Source organism: Pagrus pagrus (genome assembly GCF_965226575.1).
Source record: "Pagrus pagrus genome assembly, chromosome: 15".
NCBI lineage: Eukaryota > Metazoa > Chordata > Actinopteri > Spariformes > Sparidae > Pagrus > Pagrus pagrus.
The window spans coordinates 6,428,284-6,451,295 of record NC_140199.1 but is presented as its reverse complement, the minus strand read 5'-3'; the positions used below and the strand labels follow the sequence as shown (position 1 = coordinate 6,451,295).

The window sequence follows — 23,012 nt, the reverse complement described above, 5'->3', positions numbered from 1 at the left end:
TGTGATTAATTTTGTAATCATAAATATAAAATATTGTAAATAAAAATCAGAAAACCTAAGTGTAGCATAAAAAGGAGGATACATTTATCAAAAACTAACATTTATCAGATACTATATCTTTTACATCCATTATCGTGAACCCGAAAGATATAAAATCCCCCTTCTCCTAAAGGCAGCGTGACCTCATGTGACATTTTTATTGCTTTAAAAAAAGACACAAAGCCAAAGCAGCTTAGTTAATTTGTACTTTATTAATGAATAATAAAATTATTTTTGCATTTCTCATCCAGAGAACATAATGTGCACTATAATAAATTAATTTCAAAGAAATAATAATGTTAACATTATCAAGCTTTAAGGCCAGTTGTGTAATAAATTACTGTTCAAGCTGTAGAGAAATGGTATTATTAGCCATTCAAGCCATATAAAGTCTGTGGCTAAAGCTACGTGACTTAAGTGAACTGGATGCCCAACTCAAAAATGAGCAGTTTGACTTCAACTATACAGTATGCTAAAGGCTGTAGGCAAACAAGACCTTTGTAGCCCTGTGAATAAAAAAAATATTTATAAATGCAAGAAGGCACCCTGAAGCAATTTACAGATTGCAAACATGAGCATGTTTTATGAGGGGAAAAAATCCACCCATTGTCCATGGACTTTCCGCATTATTCAGTATTTGTTCAACATCTTGCTCCAAAGTAATTAACAGTTTCGGCTGGCCTCTTTTCATAATGTAGCAAAACTCAATCAATAACTACAACACATCTATTCCAATATTAATCAATTAAACTACCATGTCACATTTTCAGGCTCCCCAAACTCACCATTAACAACTGTGCTTTCATGTCGATAATATAATTCACCATACCACAACAACTCCTGCATGGGCTGTAGAATTTTTCAAAATCAATCTAATCTATTTTCAAGTGTTTATAATTGTCAATTGTTAGAGGATAATACCTGTTATATTCCACTACAGAATGTTAATTTGCTAAGCGATGCACTTACTCACCATTCAAAATAAAGGGAATATAATTTTTTAAGAAAACTGATGAATGAAGGTTGTCATTATCACATTAAGATATATTTCTTTAAGACTGCTGTGACTGCATAACCCTCGAGATGTAAACATGCAAAAACAAATCAAAAATGCTTGAGACGGCTGACAGAATTTTGCATAATTCGAATTCAAGGGAAGTCAACCCATCTACAAGCACGATGGCAGTGAAAATACTGTTACAGAGTGTTGTGTTAGGACAATGTCATTTAAGACACTTGCAACACACCATTTTTCATCAGCCTGCCTGTGAAAACTTACATCGTCTCAATCTGAACATGGACCAAATGCACCAAAAATATAAACGTTTTCACTCGAGTACCTTTTAGGCGTATTGCAATAACCCTAAATCGTTAAAAATTGTATATAATTGATGTGTCAAGGAGGGTGTGCATGCACATTCAAAATCCTGTTAAATTAGACGATTTCTGGGGGGCAACTGGAGAAATTATGATATAAACAAAAAAAATCTCCCCAGCTCCACATCAGCTGAATGCTGAAGTCACAGAAATGATTCATTAGGGCTCGAGCACCAAACTGTGCGAGGACCCTCTTGAAATGCAAGGAAATTATTGTTCCTTTCCCTGAAATAAATTGCATTTTTGAGGGGCTAAAGGTGCTCGAAAACTCACAAAACTTTGGTGGTGAAAATATAAGTGTTTAAGGTTGTTGGCTCGCTAGCGCCCTCTAAAGAGCAGCTCCTGCAGGTAGTTTTACCTAGACGTATGAAATTTGGTACACATGTGTATCACACCTAGATTAGCAAAAATGCCTATTGGCGCCTAAACCTAACAAGTCAGTTTTTGTCCGATCTTTCTGTGTTGTTCTTCAACAAACTCCTCCTAGAGCTTTATTTGTGTTGACATTAGAGGGCATATTCTTCTCATCTCCCTCCACTATATACCATTTTCCTATGTTAACTTATACATTTGACAGCAGCAGAATGGACACATGGATAAAGTAACAACATGCATACAACACGTACAGTATCTTGTTATCATGGGTTCCTCCAAACTAACCTGCTATGATATAATGGAGTCTGGAGTCCACTCTACACCTCGTGGTGCTCCAGGCCATGAGGAGGGAATAAGGTCAGTCCAGCAGCCGTCAGTCATTCTTCATGGTGCAGTCAGCACCCAGTAAAAAGAGGGTTTGTCCAAAAAAAAAAAAAAAAAGGTTTTAAATGACTTTACTTATATTGGTCATCAAATTTAATCGTAAGTGGGTTATCCATATAACTGGTAGTACATGTTTTAACTACTTTCAAATTAGTTCAAATTAGAATATAATAACGTTCATATAGGTGGACTTTGTTCGTACCTTTAAGCTAAAGGTTTGGAGGAAATGTTACTTTAACATGCAGAAGGACATCCAGGCCACCAGCGAGTGTGCGACTGCTCTTGACTTTATATTTCGCAACAGCTTAAACATGCAGCATCTCATGCTTGGCCGGAGAAGCCAACTTGATAAGCCTACTGCATTCAGACCATCAGCAACTAATTCACCAGGCAACTCTCCAAATCAGGTGGGACATGGTCCAAAATTGTCTAAAGTGACTGCTGATAGGCCATTTCCCCCCCAATAGGTTTGCTGCATCCAAAATTCACTGATAACTTGCTGACAGAAAGCAACCATACAAACATTTACTGACATTTTCAGTGGTTTTAGAAAATGAATAGAACAAGATGCTCATGCTAAGGGTTCAACCTTTAGCTCTTGTTATAATTCAGCTATTCCCATCACACCAGGCCCTCACCCATTATTCCCCTTTCATTCATTTGTTTTTGAAAACAGTCCATGCAGTGATATGTATGAAAGCATAAGTAAAAGATGACATTTTACATTGCCTATAAGACAGACATTGAATAAGAAGAGCGAGTGAGCCTCCTCTTCTTCCAAGAAAGTCTCTGAATACAAGCACTTGTATGAAAAAAAATAAGTCATTAGTGAGTCTCAGCTCTTTGTCAAGTAGGCTCTTCTCAGAGTACTTGGTGGTCGTGGTTGACGGTTGCTTGGTTGTGTCAGTGTGGTTTTTGTGCGTGTGAAAGAATGGTTGTATGTGTGTGTGCATGTACCTAGATGGTTTCACCACATGTTACGAAAGAAGTGGTTGACCTATAGTTTCCAGTGGCTTGCTTGAGGTTCAACTTCACTTTTTTTTTGTAAGATGCATACGGTAATTTCTTCTTATTTCTAAAGGTTGGCACAAGGCAGACTTGATATCCTTCAATTTCTACATTGAAAAGAGATACTGCTTGATTTAGTGATGGGTCTGAATAGGTTCTTTGGTTTTGGTTGAAGTCCAGACTGACTTGAAATGTTTGAACTGCTGGAAATAAATTTGAAAAAGAAAACACAGTTGTGTTTGTGGTAAACCAAATTATTTGAATTGTTTCTACACTCTGATATCTAGATCAGGTGTCAGACTTCATTCTCCGATATCACAGTTAATATTCCTTCCCCGTTGTCAAAATTTAATTTAATCAAGACCCCTTTTTATCAGCATGCTAACCAGCTGGGCCTGTCCGATCCAAGTCCAAAGCTCCTGTGTGAGAGGTGTAAACACCAACACTCCCCTGGTCCCAGTCTGAACAGCTAGCTGCACTGCTAACTGAGCTATCTAGCTAAGGCAGCTACTGTTAGCAGCAGTTAGCGGTTACTCTAGTGATTTGCTGCCCCTTATTTATTTTGCGTATGAATTTGACAGGTCGCCAATTCTTACATATTGCGCCTTTAATAAAATTGACCATTTCTGTATATCTTTGGGTAAAGACCAAAGCAAATTTATTTGTATTTGTATAACGATTGTGTAATTTGTCTACATGAATTTTTGCCCACTTTCATACATATTTTATACAATGTTTTCTCTGATTTTTTTATAATAAATTTAGTAACCTATAAAAGTTTACAACATACTGAAATCTGTATGACAGTGGACATAATCTTGAAGACAATATTGTAAAATATTGTATATTCATATACGAGGCATTGATTGGAAATTGCAAAATAATCCATATAGTGTCCTTTAAAATGATTTTAAAAGTGGTTTCTCCAACAGTATGCAAGTGTGTGTGTGTGTGTGTGTGTGTGTCAGTGTGTGTGTTTGGTTATGCCAGCTGTATGTGTGGTGACTGATTGAGAAACTCTGCGTTTCCCTTGGGATGAGGTGGAGCCTCCTCCACAGTCTGTAAAAGGTCTGAGGGGCCGGCAGATCCCTGGGACAGGAAGTTGAAATGTTCTCCCTCTGGCTCTAGTTTGCACTCACTAATAAAGAGTTCTGCTCCGTCCCAGTTGCTTAGGACACCGTGGGCATTGCCACGTTCGCTACTGTTGCTGCTGCTGCTGTTGTTGAGCGATGAGGAGGGGGCACGGTTGGTCAAAGGCTGGCTGAGATTGTGCACAGAGAGGGATTTCCCGAGACTGCTTCCCCAGTCTGAAGGCGTCTCGTCTGGGCTAGACGAGAGGAGCAGCAGGGGGTTGACCTCCAGGCTCATGTGCCTCGTCCAGGCCCCCTCAGATTTCAAGCCAGGCTTCTCCCGCAGCTGCACCCCTCCTGCCTCACTCTCCCCTTCCCGGGCAACATCCTCACCGGATCCCACTACGACAGAGGGGCCCAGGCTCCCCTCATCCACCACCACTCTGCCTGTCATATCATCTGGGATGGGGTCAGGGGGGCATCGATGGTGAGAGGGGTGCACCATGGGGGGCAGCTGGAGGGTGAAACCCCCTGTTGAGGGAGGTGGGGGTGGCAGGTCCGGGAAGTGTGCTCTTTTAGAGGTACCATTGGGGGTAACCAAGGTTGGGTAGGGGCTATCGGGAGGCAGCAGTGGTGATGGAGAGAGCGAGGCTGTGGATGGGGGATAGGATGGAGGTGCTGAGTCAGGGGGGCCGTCATCATCGGCCGGTGCCAGGATGAGGCGCAGGCCTCTCGGGTTGGTGTTAAGAGAATGGCGTATTCCCGTGTTGTTATCTCCTCCACATCCACCCGGATCACCTTCCTGGGGAGAGGGGAGATCCCTGCCGATGATGGAGGTCTGGAAGTCCGAGCGTCGCTGGTGGTTGTCCAGCTCGAACAGGGGCAGGGAAGAGAGGGTGAGTGCTGAGGAGCCTTTTTGTAGAACTTGGCGATAAACATCCAACAGAGAGTCCAACTTTGATTCAATCGAAGTCACCTAGAGCCAAGAGAGGAGAATAAAAGAGTGATGACATGGAGGGAGGCAAAGAGACTTGACTTTAATTGACATCTTCAAAGGTTTCCTCTTGAAAGTTTTTCCCTTCTCTGTTTGTTTCTCTAAACTCACCTGTCTCTCCACCTTACACACCCGTCCTAGCATGCTCATGCCCTCCAGAGATTCTCCATCTGGGTTCAATTTGTCCCTCACTTTCTTATCCACAGGTATCTGGCCTTTACCCAGAATCTGATCCACCCTGATACACACAAACACACACACACATACTGGTGTTAACATGTTAGAAAATAACGATGTAATATAAGTACTGTAGGCACCCACGGTTTCATTTCAGGCTATCCCAAGTCAGGCAACAAACCTAAAGCAACAGTAGGATGTTAAGATTAGGGTTAGTAAAACACTCAACACACATGGCACGGTCAGATCGCTGCTCTTATGAAAACCTAGCACCTCAAAAACACAATTTATGAACACCACATGTCAAAATCAGGTTTACAAATTCAATACATTCGAAGTAAAGATGATGTTTTTGCTGAAAACCTGTTATCTCAAGCTCCAAAATGCATTTTTGAGATAAAAAACAAATGTTCACAACCCCTACAAGATTATTCTCATGCATTAAAAGTACCATTACTGAAATAACACAATGTTGAGGTGTGTGTGAGTCCACCACCTGCTATTCATGCCCTTTTATCTCACTTTCCATTGCAAGAAGAAGGAACACATACACATATTTGCATTATGTTTTAAGGCATTTAAAAACCAAGTGACATGCTAAATGCTGCATTCAAATGACCGATCAATCTGTAGCCATATTTCTGAGTATCGATCAAATCACACAAGTTCTTTGACAGCGTACTACTGTTGAATTAGTGATGTTAATAAAGTTTACATATCTCTAACATGCGTCTATCAGAGAGACACCCAGAAACACCACACACAACATCCACTACTACTACGAATTGGATCTAATGTAGCAACAGGGATGAGATATAAGGGCATTTATACGTGTTAGGATACATTTGCATGATGTCAGACTTGGTTAATCAAAAGATCGCCACATGGGTAGAGTTAAAAACATTAGAATAATCTGTGTTCTAATGTCTGACCCAAACTCGTGCCATCTGGTTTCGTATAAGTTAAGAAAAAAATGCTACAAATCCTACAAGCGTGACTGTTTGCATGTGAGATTTCAGATTTAATGGTCACCAAAGGGGCGACTAATCAGATGCTACTGCAGGTAAAACTGAAATTAAGTGAAATAAAAGTAACCCTGCGCCAGGGAGCTTCCGCCTGTTGTTGCTGTAATAATAGTGCAGGGCAGGAGAGGACATGTTCCTGGGTCGGCTACTCAGGCTGGGACCAGAGCCCGCTGCACTGGCCAGTCTGGAGACAGGAGAAACACCGGGTCAGATACACCTCACTCTCTCTCTCTGTAACTCTCTCTCTCTCTCTCTCTCTCTCTCACACACACACACACACACAAACACACACACTGGCATGTACTGTATATAAACACAGAAGGTGAGTGGGAAAAGTAGACTGAAGATGTCTGACAGCTGAGGGTTTTTTGAAGGCTGATGTTAATGTTTAGATTTTTAAACGATTTTGATAATAAATACATTTTAATTGTCCGTGTATTTAGACGTACTCCCACATTTTTATTCATGACAAGGCATAAAAGTTTATAAAACAGCATTAAGTTCGTTATTTGCCACTAATAACTCATTTAATGGAATTGTACAAAATAAAAGCAGCAGTTTTGCGCTTGTGTTTGTTTGACATGATACTGACACAATCTGCTATTTCTGTCAGCCTCAGAGAACTTGTCAAAATATCGTATTCATAAATGTGACCGAAATACTGGAAGTCTAGTGGCAATGCTAGTAAGATACAGAAAAATGTGCACAGCAGCACTCAGGGGGTCTGTGTGTATCTACAGCCTTTGACACACTTCATACCAACACTCAGATGAAGTCAAGCACTATGCTATTCCCCAGGAGAACTACTGACAACGCCTACAGCAACGACACACCAGATGTCACTACTAAGAGCCAAAACAAACTTAATGTGGGTTATCATCGTGAAAGTCCCAATCCATAACGGCATCACAGCGCCCCCTGCTGAAACAAAATGTCCACCTTCCTCATAAATTAAGTGATTACAGACTTTTGATCGCTACAAACACTGAAAGCCTCTTGTGTATATGTGGCTTAAAGCTACAAGAGGAAACAGGAACTGAAGCAAACAGTTGGATTTTGATTGAGTGATGATGAACAAGTGAGGTTTTCCACGCGTCTAACATGGTGAACGGACTTAATAGTTAAAATAAATTCTGGATTGGGGCTTTTGCATCAGTACAAAATTGATACCCTGCTTCTCTAAGTATCACTGAGTACTATGTCTACGTCTACAATCACCTAGAGCTGACAATGTTTTAGTTGATGAGGTCCTCAAGGTGCCCAAATCAGGATTGTCACATGGTTTATATCATTATCACAAGTATTATATTACTTAATACTTATCGAATAAAAAATGTTTGATAAAGTTTAACTTTAAGTTGAGAAATTTGGTCAGAAAAAGTGTATTATTTTTCCCAATTTGTCTTTCTTTATACACATCACTGAGGCTCAGACCCACAATGTTAAATCTGAATCAAAAACTTTATACTTTGTTTGTTCTTAAACTGTCCTTAATCCATTGCTTGAGCTCCTTGATGACCTCTACAGTCATACCTGGGTCAAACAGCTAATTTGGTAATTTCTTTTCTCAACTTGGCAGTTAAACACTAGTGCTCTGAAATGAATGATATCAGTTTTCCTGCTTCTTGCTTGAAATGAAACTCAATAAGCAAGTCTTCCCTTTTTTTATGGGCTAAGATGCTGTGTAAAGATGCAGGGAATTTTCTTATTAATACAATTGTGAATGCGCGCTGCTTGACCCAGGTGTGACATCATTATGTTTTGATTAAGCAGTTGGCAAGCAGATCATGGCGGGGCAGGTCTAACCCCGATGCAGCCTGTTTCCTCCGGGCCTGGCTGTAATATAAATGCAGGGAGGGAGAAGAAAAGGTCTTGTGGCGGCTGCTGAAAGGCCTCGGCGGGGGACCCACCACTGTGTCTAATCTGGGGAAAGACAAGTGACGCATGTACATATACAGCAGATACACAAACTGTGGGTTAAAAAGGCAGTTAGAGGTGAGATCAAGGTAAACGTTGGTTATTTTAATTCAAAAAGGGTTATCTAGTGCGTTATAACCAAGTGATAAGCAACATTTGCTGCAACATCCACTTCTGCAAGTCCATGCTGAAGAATAAAAACTCTTATAAAGAACAATTATGTCGATGAAAATGAGGATGAGGTCAAATTTAAGTTAAAACACATTTGTTCAAATGTAAAGAGAACGATTTTTTAGACATGTTAGTTCTAATACAGATGCGTGTGTGTCCTGACCTAGTCTGAAGGCTCTTGATGCGACAGAGCATGTCCAGGTGTCCTGCAGAGTACTGCTCTATGACATCTTTCACATCGTACGGACGCAACGTCTCCTTGAACTTCTTCTTTGCCACGTGGAACTTCATGATCCTGCACAGAAGGAGTAAAAAGAGAGAGACAGAGATACTGAAGTAAGTAATTCAGTTAAAAGAGGCTTGGAAAATAAGGGTGTAATTACTACAAACAACCACTAGATGGTAGCAGCAACTTTGTGAAATCCACTGTATGATCCGTGTTACGTTTCACTTGTTGATCTTTTTTTGGGAGTGTGATAAAGAAAACATTATTAAAATCTCAAATAACTCCAGGAGTATCTAATGGGAAACCAAAATTTCCAGGTTCTCTTGTCAAATCTCTAACAATCAAAACAAATGGGTGTGAAACTCGAGTGTAATCCTCTGTCTCCATCTATTTGGTGAAAAGAGCCGCTGCTGAGTGAATAATATTGATACAGGTAAAGAGATCTAGGTACTGGGTACATCTGGATTCCCTGGTGGCTTCTGCCTTTCTCCAGTTGCCTGTTTTTCTCACTGTCTAAATGGAAACAATGGGGACAGATGACCCTCTGTAATAACAGTCCTGACAGGGGAGGGGGGTCTCCAACCCTCAACCTGACACCCTGGGAAAGCCCTGGGCTCTGGCTGCCCATGGAGAAGGCCTGCTGGGTGGGCAGGCTGGCCGGCTTTGAGTGGTAGCGATGATCTTTGTGTGTCTGTGTCTGAGACACAGAAGGCCTTTGATTGACATCGGTTCAGTTCATATGAAAACAGAGGAGGTTATAGTCTCGGCATGAAACCCGCAAAAATGATGCGAGCAGTGACTGACTTCATATTCTTACTAAACTATGATTTAGAAGGACACATTGTGGAAAATGTTTCCTCGATTTGATGTGCGTCAAATGTCGAGTCGAAAAAGATTCCACTGGAAATTCTTACATAACTTGTACTCTAACTGTGTTAAGAGGATAAAAACTATAAATTCGGACAAAGCTGGATGTGCCACACATGACACCCACACAGTTACAGGCAGGGGTCAGGTGCAGCTGGTAGAGCTGCGATTATTGGAAATGTTGCAGCCACACATAGATATACTGAAGATACCATTACAACTACTATACTAATACTATTAGTATTATTTGAAAAATACAGTTAACACATAACGATGCAATGTGTTTGTGAAAAATAAAAATATAGCTTGGTAGCAAATGCATGAATGCACATTTCCAACTATTCACCCTAAGTGTGCCGATGGGACAGCTTATTTATAGAGGATATTTTTGGACCATATGAGCAGCATCTGAGAATATCATTACAAATATTTATATATATAAAAGGAAATGTTTTGTGGTCCACAAAACATTTCCAGAGCTTCACAGCATTCTCCTCAACAACTGAAGTAGCTGGGGACTTGTTTTAAAGACAACAAAGGGCCGCCACAGTAGCTCAGTTGATAGAGCGCAAGTCCCATGTACAGAGGCTGTGTCCTCGCTGCAGCAGCCCAGGGCTGGAGTCTGACCTGTGGCCCTTTGCTGCATGTCACCCTCCCCCTCTCTCCCATCCCGTTTCCTGTTATATCTCAAGCTGTCCTATCAAATAATGCCATAAAAACTCCATAAAAATACTTAAATACTTAAAATACAAAAAACAAAGGTAAAGAGAAAGAAATAGTTCAGTTTGGGTTAGATTACACCAGACATGCGGCACTTTTAAGTTTTTTTTATCTGTATATTTTTTATATTTAATGTCTACTACAGTTGTTTAGGTGAATGTTGCATTGCTGCTTTTCTGTGACGCTTCAGAAATGTTTTCACTTTTGGGTGAACTTATCTTTTAATCTTTTTAATAGTCTATGTTGATGTGTTCAAAGTCTTGGTTGGACACATTATGTATGATTTAAATGTAGATGCGGGAGAAACATGAAGGGAGAGACTAAAAGAGTTTGATCAGAGCAGGAAACATTTTATATAATTGGCGAGATGCAAAGTATAGACTTTCTTTCCCAGCAGACTCTGGAGCTAATGACATTAATGGAGGAGGATCAGTGGGCGAATCATAATGACCTTAGCTTTCATCTTACGCTGCAATTTCAGACCTTTAGCCTGACCTGTCACCCTGAAGAATCAATAAAACATCTGATATCTGTCTGAATCTTACAAGAAAATAAGAGCTGCAGTGATTAGTCGATCAAAAGAAAATTATTTTCCATCTATTTGGATGATTGATTAATCGTGTCCCTCATTTTTTTAAAGCAAAAAAAGATTATCTGGTTCCAGCTTTTTAAAACGGAGGATTGGCTGCTTTTCTTTGTTATTCATTGTAGTAAATGAAGAGTCTTTGGGTTTTGGGCTGTTGGTTGGACAAATACCTCCCACATGACAACTAGAATCTTCTTAATGAGCACTAGAACCTCTTAAGTGACCACTAGAACTTCCTTAACGACCACTAGAACCTCCTTAACAACAACAAGAATCTTCTTAATGACCACTAGAACCTCTTCCTTGGCCACTACAACTTCTTCAGTGATCTCTAGAAACTCCAATCTAATCACTAGAGCAACTTCAATAATCACTAGACTCTTTTCAGTGACCGCAAGAACCTCCTCAGTGACCACTAGAACCTCCTATCTGACCCCTAGAATCTCTTGAGTGTCCACTAAAACCTCCTCAGTAACCACTAGGAACTCCTATCTGACCACTGGAACCTCCTCAGTGACTGCTAGAACCTCATTAACAACCACCAGAACCTCATTAACAACCACTAAAATCTTCTTAATGACCCCTAAAACTAGAACCTCATAAATGACACTAGAACGTCCTTCATGACCACTAGAACCTCCTCAGTGACCACTTGAACCTTCTCCATGACCACTAGAACCTTTTTAGTTACCACTAGAATATCCTTCATGACCACTAAAACTTCTTCAGTGACCACTAGAACCTTCTATCTGACCACTAGAACCTCTTCAGTGACCACTAGAACCTTCTATCTGACCACTAGAACCTCCTTATTATCCTGCAGTAAATTAAAGCAACTACACACAAGTCAGTTATCTCACCAACCTGTAATATATATAAAACCTGCTTTGTGGGGTGAAAATGTCCATTTTAATGATGAAGAATATGAAGAGGGTGAGAAGAAGCGGCGGACTGAGAGAATCAGTTGGCGCCGGTTGGATAAACATGCGCTCATAGGGGGTCAGTGCCAGTGTAAGAGAGCAGGGCCTGCTGAAACACACACACACACACACACACACACACACACACACACACACACACACACACACACACACACACACACACACACACACACACACACACACACACACACACACCTGCAGAGAGACCCTCAAACCCAGCAGCAGCAAAAACAGAAGAAAAAAAACAGAGAAGCACATTAAAAAACGCTTTGCCTGAGGGAACCAAACATCATGTGAACCCCTGCACTCAGGGGTGCATGTATGTTTTTCACATCTAGATTTACATGTACAGTGGAGGGAAGAAGGACGGGGGTTTGTGTTGTTATATGTGTTATCTTATGGATTCAATTCCCTCCCGAGAGACCGGAGCACTGTGAGGGGAAGGAGGATGTTTATACAGTATATTCAACAACCATAATGTAACTACAGGTATACAGCAGCTTATTGCCTCTCTTTTTTTTTTTTCACCAAGCCATAAATCATTCATGAACTTTCCAATCAATACACACAGATCATAAACAGCCTGTAAAGAACGACAGGGGGGCAGTCGATCAATATAGCAAGGAACCGTGATCTGACTTCAACATGAGCTCAGCTACAGAAAAGATTCTATTAGGTATGCGATCGCCAGCTAGCCGATCATCATCAGAGGAGGCAGGTCAATCACCGATCACCACCACGGATAGTACTTAAGTTCAGCGAGCTTTCGCTGTGGAATGAATGAACATTCTAATCAATGACTAATGAAGAAGAAGCCCTTTAAGCCTGGTCCAATCAAAAAAGCAGGAGGGCTTCAGTGGCACTACTGACCGGACACAAAACAGATTTTGTATTGCAATAAACCGACAACCTTGCAGGGTTTCAGAACCAACAGGTAGATGATGGATAGGTGATCGGAGACAAATCAGAAGAGGAGGGAGGACTTAAAGGAAACATATTATGCTTTTTCGTTTGTTTTTGTTGTTGTTGTTGTTTCATAGGTTCTTGTGCCTGTAAAACGTCTTGAAAGTTAAAAAGGTTAGGTTAGCATAAAGATTGGAAACAGCTGGCCTGGCTTTGTCCAAAGGTAACAAAATACACACATCACTAACACTAATTATCATGTTATGTCTCATTTGTTAAACCTGTTAAAACCAAAGTGTAACAGCGGATTTAAAGGTTTGGGTTACGACATGTGCCAGATTATTTCTTAGCTGGGTGCAGTTACTTCCTAGAATTTGAACATAACTGTGAGGTTGCCAAACACCCTGCTGAGGCTTCAGATAGTCACTTCTCTTGAACAAGAAATAGTCTGGCAGCCGTTTCTGCCCCCAAACCCTAACCCTTAAGCTAAGTTGAGCTAACCTGGGTTGGCGGCAGCTTGATATTCACCACACAGACATGACAACAGATCAATCTCCGCATCAAACTCTCAACAACGCAAACATTTCAAGGATTTTCATGATTCATAGATGTTTTAGATAAGAGCATCAGCTGAAAGGCCTGCAGTGTGAAGTGTAACAGCGGCAGGATCTCACCTGACAGCTCTGATGACGGCCTTGAGGGCAGCTGATAGATCCTCCACTGTAACGTCGCAGTGGCAGCCTCTCTCATCAAAGGAATCCTCTGTGGTCATGCCCGCATCCACTAAGAGAGACAGACCGCCGTTTCATCAATAAATGTAGCTCCGTGCAAAATCATTTCCAGTCTTAAAACTCATAAAACACTCTCTGCATAGCGAGTCTTGACAGGAGTTTTTTCATTTTTTTAAAAACTGATACTATTTTGGCTTCGAGGAGGTGTAAATTTATGCCCGGCTTGGATGGGATCTGTAGGAATGGGCAGCGTTTTGCCAGCTCAGCTATGTAAGGTGAAAGAAGAGGGTATATATATCCTTAATAGTGCCAATAATCACGAGAGTGGGACACACAGACGGAAACACAGACACAGATTTAAGAGATAAAAGAAGAGCGAAGCGTAGGGAAAAGATATAAAGAGAGTGAATAATAATATAATGCATATAGGCGGTTATCAACTCAGTTCAAATAAATGATACAGGGGAATAAGAGGAGAAGCAGAAGTGCTATTAAAACAGTTAGTGAAGGAATTTCTGGGAAATGTGAGATAAAACATGCTGTGTAAATACACACTACTTTAGGTCAAAACAATAAATTAATTGTCCTTTGTGCAGAAAGTTGGATTGAGATTTAAAGTACGTAAAGGTTTTAACAAAGTGTGCAATTCAATTCTGTGAAGAAAATTCAAAAACTGCAATATATCCACTTGAATAAGAAAACATAAATGTATGATATTCATGCTCTAGACACAGAGGATGTGTGTCTAGAGCAATTTCCAGTAATGCTTGTGGAGAAAAAAACATTTTTGGTTTAATCCAAAACATGATCTATCCTAACCCAAGTTTTTGTGGCATAATCTAAATAAATAATACAGACGGGTGTGTTGCATATCTAACTCTATCTGTTTCTTTGATAATGGTTCTCTAACTTTGGACGATATTTGTATATCTGTCTTGTTTTCTCGGTCACTTCGTTGAATTATATTCACTTTTCTGTTGTCAAATTTCAGCCTGAAATATATATAATCTCTTTGGAGACTGCAGCATCTCTGGTACAACACAACCTTAATTTCTGTGCATTTGAACAAAGATTGTCTGCGCATTATTATCGGTGATGTCTGGCCCACTGGCAGTTCACTGAGGTTGAACAGATTAAATAAAGCTGCTCTAAATATACCGTATGAAAAGACATACTGTGCTGAGGAGGGTAATTTGACAGATGTCATTTACAGTAAGATGGACACTGTACGGCTCACCATCTGGGACAGCAGTGCGAGTCTGACTCTTCAGCCTCAGCGACGGCCTGAACCGGGTGCGATCGTTGAAGCTCCAGCTCTTCTGCACTTTGGCCGGGCTCCCGCCCATCAGCTCGGGGCCTCCCACCACCTCGTTGCCAGGGGAACAGCGTTGGCGGTCGTTGATGGACGTCTGCCTGCTCTTCATGCTCTGACCGCGAGGACTCGCCATCCGGACCCTCTCCTTAAAACTCAACTTCTGACTGCAGGGAGGGGAGGGAGGATAGGAGAAGGAGGCAGAGAGGAGGGGGTGGAGGAGAGAAAGATTTAGGATAGGGGAGATGGAGGGAGCAAGAGTGATGGAGGTGATAATCCAGGGAGGGAAAAAGATGAAGTTGAGGAGAGTGAGTTAGAGATGGAGTCGATGGAGAAAGAGAGTGAGTGGCAGAGGTCGGGGTTGATGAAGAGACACACAGACACAAGGAAAGAGAGAAAAAAGGGATGCTGTCAACACATATTTCCCCTCAGAGGGTGAGAAGAGTTCAGGGCGCAGACACAGGGCAGCGTTCTGTCTTTTCCTTCAGCCCAAACATCATCCATCCAACTGACATGCCCAGAACACCAGAACAAAGCCAGACTGAACCACCGAGCCACCAAAACAAACCCTCAAGTGCTGCAGTCCTCACCCGATCGCCTGATAATCTGTTCCTGTACTCGCTTTTCAAACAGAGTTAATGAGATTTCTAAAGGTGATATGTGATGCAGGGTATCATTAATACATCAGCACCACATTCATTCTGAGTCTACCTTAAACAAATGAGACCATTATTGAGAGAAGCCTCGAACAGACTCAACACAGTGTTTTCCATGGTTAGAGTTTTTTGGGTAAATGTCAAAGATCTTTACACACTGACTTCTGAGCAGAAAGAGCAACATCTCCCCAAGACTGTGACGGTAAATCACTTACAGCATGTTAATGTTTATTATCTAATCCAATGAAAGAGGCAACCACAGTTCTGGTCTCAATTGTTCCCTGTAATGACACCACATTTTAATGTATTTGTACCTGACAAAATAATACAAATAATTGCATTATTATCAATACTTGTCTTCCTCTATCATTTGATTTTTGACCGTTTCAATAATTAAATAACACTTAACATCAGCCACCTTATAAAAAATGGAGAAGAACAAAAAAACTAAACCCCGTCTATCCACATGATGTTGGTGGGGGTGCAGAAAGTTCTCCCTCGCTGCTGTAAACCATTACGTTGCTAAGGCGAATAGACCAGCATGCAATGCAGCAGACCAATGAGAGAGAGGGAGAGAGAGAGATGCAGGGTTTCCATGCCACAATTCACATTTTTTTCCAGACTGCAACTAAATGTCAGTATTTTAATCAGGTTTAAGCACTTTAACAGAAGCTTGCACGTTCCAAAACCTTTAAAGACTTTGGGAAGGTGTGTTTTATTTTCAATTAATTTGCTTTCCCAAACCTTTGCAATATTTTCCTTGCTTTCCCAAACTTATAGGAACATGGTTTCATTGGTTCTCAACACGGGGTCCCGAGCTAATCCCCATGGGTCGGGGGAATAGTTTCGACATGACATTGCCTGTGCCAGTGAGTTAATTTGCCTTAAAAAAATATTTAAAAGTGTGTTTGTGAGAGTCAATGTGTGTGTGTGTATGATTTCTGATTGGACACACACACCAAAAAAACTCTCTTTTTTCTTTTTGTTACTTTCAGGAAGTTGTGAGTTAAAGGTCCCAGCTTTAGGGGGGTCGTGAACACCACCCTGATTTTTCCGAGGGGTCGTGACTTGAAATAGTTGAGAACCACTGCCTGCACAGGACATGACAATACATTTTACCAGTGCTCGTGGGAAGCGCTAAATGCTATTAGCGTGTAATGCAGTGGTCGCCATTTTCTGTTCTTAACCTGCTGCATCTTGTACACTTCCCATCAATCCTGAAACAAACACATATTATGTCTTTAATTATACCTTCATTACCATCCTTTGCACCTCTAATGGATAAAAATGACTGAAAGGGGATGTGAAGCAGTAGTGCACAGAGCATGCAGTGAAACAAGAAGCAGCCTAAAGGAGCTCTACGTAACAAAGTATTAATCACCTTTTTATCGACCATATGTTAATGAGACTCTCTCAGTGGCCTCTACAAGCCTGTGGACAATTTCCTTTAGCTGTTTAATGCTGCTGGACTGTGGATTTCTTTGTGGAGGACTCAGATTTTCCAGGACAGTCCAAAGGATGAGACCTTATGCTCGCTCTGGAGTGCAGCAGTAGCTAACATTAGCACAACACAGAGCCCTTTTATTACTCAAACCTGTAAAATGACTATAATTTGAGGTAAACCGGGTCCAGCCACACAAATTACTCATTTTATTTTCACTCCTTTTAACTGAATTTTCATTGGGCTATTTTATCTTTTACAACTGGTGAGACGAGCTTCAAAAATATCCTTAAAAGAAACAACCTGCTGCCTCAAGAGTCTAGAAATTGAAAAATTACTCATGTGACTGGACTCTTAACAGTTCATAAGTTGGATTGGGACGTCTTAAGTTGGCACACGAGGACTAAAAACATAGAAAACAAAGGGGAAGTTGGATGTTGTGTCTTCACTATTTAATCTGAGTCTTGATTTATCGAGCTCTCTTGCTGAGAAAGTAGATCGTTTTCCAAAACTTGACTTTCTCTTCATCATAAAAAATGGCAAGCAACATGCATGATGCCTATCCATTTAACAGGGGCTCAACATGCAATTTGTTCACTGTGACTTTTATTGGATAAACCTGTTGATGACATGTTTATGTCTTAATTCACAATAAAAATATCAATTTAGGTGGAATTCCCCTTTAATTTGTAGCACGATAACAAAGTCTTTGCATTCGACAGGCAGCAGGCAGCAGAGGTCGTCTCAGACAAGGTCCGTCATGGGATAAAAGCGATTGAGGAGGGAGGCAAAAAGGAAGCTAACTTTTTATTTTTACTTGTTTTCCTCCATGCTATTAGTCAGTCATTCCCACAGGTTATTGGGCTAAGGGCAGGGCAGAGAGGATGCTGGGTAGGACTGCAGGTACCTCCTAAACTTCCGAGAATACCTTCTGAAGAGCCTCCTATTACTTAGACCCTTACTAGAGCGAAGGAGGGAGCGACGGATGTAGGAGGGAATGGAGAAGACAGAGATAAAGGAGGAAGGAGATTAAAAGAGGAAGGAGAGGAGACATCTTCTGCTGTCAGCGCTGATGAGTAAACACACAGAGAAAGGCAGGGGGCATATTTCAGAGGAGGGAGGGGATGGGTGAACAGGGATGTGTCGTGGAAGGTAAACCAACCTGAACCAGTGTCCAGGTTAAAAGTAGCAAGAGAACAAGAATGAATCGTGTTTTTATCTTTGCTCATATTGCGCTTATATTACTGCAGGTTATTAATTTCCTGGAGCTGCATTAAACCGAACAAGGAGGCACTACTAACACCTGCCTACACATGAACTCCACATTAACCCCCATCATCTTTTATTTCATCCTGCCTCTCACTCCCAATATCCAGCAAGCACGCTTGCGCTCAGCATGATGTCCGCAGCAGCAGTTTGTGGTGCGCCTAATGTTTACTGCTGCTGGTGTTTACAAGTCTGTTTAAGCGAAAACCACCACCCCGTTTACCACGGCACCTACCGCCGCCAAGCAGCCTGTAAAACCACTAATAACACACAGGGTTGTGTGTTCTCTCGCCGGAGGAGTACATGCAGAGAAGAAACGGCGTCGTAAAAGAGTGCATAATTAGGATTTCACGAGGGCAAATTGGACTTTGTGAAGCAAAAAGTTGCTAAGAAAGGAAAGCCTAATTAAACGCAGGCCTTTAATCAGAGGGTTTTCTGGAGGGATGAATGTTGTCATGGATGCAACAAAGCCTAATTAAATGTTGTTTTGTTTAAGGATGAGGAGCATGTTTGTTTGTGTGTTTGACTCAGAGAATAAACTTATTCTTTATGTGTGTGTGTGTGTCTGTGTGTGTGTGGCTGTCTTCTGTTTAAATGCCTCAGAAGCTGCTGGCTCAATATACGGCCCTGAATGTTTCCAAAGAAGCTCTGCACTGTAAAAACTATACTAGCATAATTAAACTCACAAATCTCACTCTGTCTTCCTCCCCGCTCTCTCTGAAATCCCCTGTATCCCCTCCCCTTTCCTCCCCCTTTTGCAACTTCGCTCTGTCTCTCCTAGACTTCTGTTTGATGAGTTATATAAATACCATCCCAATGGAAAAAGTGCGTCATGGTACAGACATGGTACAGACTCCTGTCTTGAAGGCGTGTGTGCATGCATACACACACACACACACTGAACAAAGACACACAAAAAAAAGCCCATCACCCTTCTCTGCCTGAGAGTCAAGTGCAGAAGTGAAAGGAGACGAAATCAGAGATGGAGAAGTGAGGAAAAAGTTGGAAAAGCGAGAAAGAAAGCCAGCGTATTGCACTTCGCAAGAGATCGTTTAAACGTAGCTCTTGTTCTGCTTTATTGCCGGATACTCTTAGTTTACCTGATCGATAGCTGTAGTTCAGCAGAGCACTTGAGAGGATGTATCAGCTACCCGTTATTTCCTGTGCAACTCAAATGGCAAATAAATGTTGAACTTACACCTCCGGTTTCCTTTTTATCAGAACACATCAACCGTCTTATTGCACAAACTGTAATTTGTATCATGGCACTGCAGAGAACCAATATCGCTCATTTCTCTCCACACATCTACAGTCAATAAGCCAAGCAACAAAACAAGACAAACTAATTATAAGTTCAACCCCTTCGGTGGCAATCGCAATCATCAATTGATTCACAAACCATCAGCTATTACCTCGTAAATGTCAGGAAGCAAATAACTAAGGAAGAGATAAATTATTCTTTGGATACAATATGTAAATCTGTCATCAAGTGGTGAATTAAACAAAAAGACTGAACAAATAATAAAAAAAAACCAAGATGAGATCAGTGTAAAACATGAGGCTTATCATTAATTGGATCATATGTTGAGTGCATGTGTTCGTGTCTTCAGCTGAGAGTCATACAAACCTGTAAGTAGTCTCGCCCTGCTCTTTCCTTCAGGGGTTAGTGGGATAAAGAGGAGGAGACAAAGGGAGAGAAATCAGTATTCCAGTAGGTTAAAATAGCATTATACAGATGTTTAGGCTAATGGATATGGGAGGCATCAAGCCAAAAGGAAACAAAATGAAAGAGTTCAAGGGGGTTAGTCATTTACAAGCACATGCAAGCTACAGTATGACCATGCACAGTCAGGGTTAAGCGTTCAGATCGGAAAGGTAAGAGTCGAAATTGAGTGTGAACCTGTGTGTTTGAGATCCTGCTTCATTGTTAACGCTCCAGATATGTAGGACAACACAAGTGTGAGTGAACCACAGAACTCATTTTAATAAAAAGATTAAATCAAAGATTCAAGGTACAAAAAGCAATTCTGGAGAAAGATACGTGACGGTTGAATCTCATTCCCAGGTTGTCAAATACTGAGGCTTTTGACTGTTAGGTCGGGCCGGCCACCAGGAGTGCTGTCAGTTACATTTGGGGGTGTTGAGGGCTCAGGTGACATCATTGTAAATCAGTGTGCGACATGGATGATTTTCTATTAGTTTTAAGACCAAAATTATGACACGGTTTTGAACTACAGCGGGTGCCAAACTTGAACAACAACATACTACAGCAAGGAGATGAGGAGGGAGAGAAACAGATGAAGTGGGGGAGAAACTCCCCAGACTCCATTATGAAATCGCTCAATTCTGTGAGTTGTTGAGTTTTGAGAAACTTTAAAAACTTTTTGAAACACTGCCTCTGACAAATTCTTAATTATTTGGGCCTTCTTCTTAATTTTGAACATATCATATGTTACTTTTTTTCCCCTTTGTGTACAAAAGATAGCGTCTGTTTGTTCCAGTAATGTACATGTTTATTCATATAGAAAGGGGAAGTGAAATCTGATCACAGCTGGTCACTCATGTAGAGACGCCTGATGCCAGGTGTGAAGCGACAAGTTGTCCCCTTGTGATCGGATCACCAAGGATGCACATTAATGCTGGAATAAACAGCCTCATATAATAATGCAGCGCAATGAGGACACAGATGTTTCATAAAAGGAGAGGGGCGGATGTAACGTGGATCTTCCTGTTAGGCGCTGCGAACAGAGACAGTCTGCATACTTCATACACCTGATTTACAAACCACAGGACTGTAGAGCAGCTTTAGACTTCGTGATGAAATAAAGTTTTTACATCCTGTGGACTTTTCTGTTCATATTCTCACACTCCCTCTTTGTCAATCGTCCACACGAGCTCTCACTCTCTGTCTCTGCTGATTCTTCATCACTCTTCTCAATTGATGGTTTTTATAACGTCTCGTTTTAAGGGGGTGCTGCAGCACCGTCAGCATCCCTAGTTGGGGGAACTAGGGATGCTGACCACCAACCCAAAGCGTCAGTATTTGATGACCCGAGAGACTCAACAATCTGCTATCTTGCAAATTGCTCCTTCAGTTATTACCATGCCTTATGAGTCTTAAACGTTTATAATTATAGATATTCATCAATAAACATTTATGCAACTGAATGAATAGAATACCTCAGAAACTTCCAAATGTGCCATTTAACTGTCTGAAGGGTGTTACAGATCATGCATGCTGAGCAAACCATCCCAGATTGGGGGGAAAAGAAGGGTTACGCTTATGAAGGAATGGTCGCAATGCTGCATAACAATGAGTCAGTGGGAAAATAAGAGTTGAAGCAGCACCGATGGAGACGAGCAGACACCAGCTGAGGGGGGAAGTGATGAGGAGAAGGGCTGAGCAGCAGCGGCCATGTTTGTAAGTCTGTAAGTTGTTACCTACTTGGCGGGGCTGCAGGTATGCAACGCCTTCAAATGAGGCTTCCAGGTAGCAATGGAAACCGAGTGTTCATCAGCAGCATAACTACGCCAGACACACTACGTGCAGAGTCGACAGGATAAAATAAAATAATGAAAAAATGAAACAATTAACAAAGTAAAGTGTGGGAGGAAATAAGGGACGAGGGAGGAACGTATAAGTTGGGTAGGAAGTGAGAAAAAGGAAGGTGAGGAGGGAAAAAAAGAGAAAGCTGATTAGTTTTTTTTGGGTAGTGTTGATGCATCGTGGTTGGGGACTGTCGGAGGGAGGTGGGGGGGCAATGACGGAGGTGGTGGTGGTGGAGGTGGAGGTGGAGGTGGTGGGGATACATGCCTGAAGGGGGGGAGGGCGCTTTGATAGTGGTGCCAGGTGGCTCTGAGGTAGGGACGAGCACCGTCGGTGGAGTACAGACGCCAAGCCGCCTGGGTGGGGGAGGGAGCAGAGACGGACAGGACACACATACATTCACCAGTAAACAAACAAACACACAAACGGGACACAAGAGGGCAATGGCACAAATGTGGTGAGGAAAAAGGGATTGAGATATGTGTGAATATGTGCAAACACAGGGCAAGTTTTAGGGCATGTAACCAGCTGGCAGCCATGTTGGAGGTCCTCGGTAAGGTCATGAGGAGTTTCTACAGAAACAGCTTTGTTGACTCCAAATGAGACAACGGGGAATAGGAGCTAGAAAAAGGGGGGTCGTGCAATGTATTGTGGGTACTTAAGTTACTCACTCACGCATAGTGTCCAGATAATAATAGCAACTGAAAGGCAGTGTGTTGGGTCTAGTTTCTGTGCCCAACACTTAGTCACGGTGGTGGCAGACTGAATCTATGTTGTCTTTTTTTTACTGCCGTGGTTGGTTTGGGAAGGCTGTGGCAACTGATGGGATCCTGAAGATGCAGGTGTCATATCAGAAAACACTCATGTGGGTTGATTTGAAAGGCAATCACGACTTATTTTGACTAAACGATTGAAGGCCTTCCTGCTATTAGGAATATATTCAAATGTGCAACCATCACAGGCAACATTTTAAAACCAAACCAGTCGACAATTCAATTACTTTTTTTGCAAGTTAAATAACGGCTGTGACGGGCGGGTTAGATTTGGCAAATACAACATCTATGAGCTTATTTTCATGTTCGTGTGCTTTGCTTAATGGACTTGCTGATCCAGTTATCTAACGTCATTTTAAGTTTAGCTCAGAGCAGCTTCAGTGTGTTTTGACTCTACTGCAGCTAAAGATCAGTTAATGGCTGGATATAGTTCAAAAATAGTCACACTGAGTCACAGTTGGTCTGCTTTTACAGTCTGCACAGTCGCACATTTTGGGCTCTATGTC

General features: G+C 41.5%; 1 protein-coding gene across 9 annotated transcripts in view; it reads right to left on the bottom strand.

Moving 5' to 3' along the window:
* Positions 1-231: 231 nt before the first annotated feature.
* The window catches only part of kcnq5a (potassium voltage-gated channel, KQT-like subfamily, member 5a), a 101,634-nt gene continuing 78,853 nt past the window's right edge, over positions 232-23,012 (bottom strand). For 2 of the 9 annotated variants that reach the window (XM_084376568.1, XM_084376575.1), the window contains 10 exons: positions 22,001-22,089; positions 19,814-19,840; positions 17,828-17,881; positions 14,749-14,990; positions 13,455-13,563; positions 8,701-8,832; positions 8,256-8,372; positions 6,520-6,633; positions 5,359-5,485; positions 232-5,229 (listed from right to left, as the gene is read on the bottom strand). In XM_084376568.1, coding sequence (XP_084232694.1) covers positions 4,165-5,229; positions 5,359-5,485; positions 6,520-6,633; positions 8,256-8,372; positions 8,701-8,832; positions 13,455-13,563; positions 14,749-14,990; positions 17,828-17,881; positions 19,814-19,840; positions 22,001-22,089 — 2,076 coding nt within the window. In that variant the 3' untranslated portion in view covers positions 232-4,164. Of the gene's footprint in view, positions 5,230-5,358; positions 5,486-6,519; positions 6,634-8,255; positions 8,373-8,700; positions 8,833-13,454; positions 13,564-14,748; positions 14,991-17,827; positions 17,882-19,813; positions 19,841-21,631; positions 21,727-22,000; positions 22,090-23,012 lie in introns of all 9 variants that reach the window. The other 7 variants (XM_084376567.1, XM_084376570.1, XM_084376571.1 and 4 more) reach the window with 7 other exon arrangements.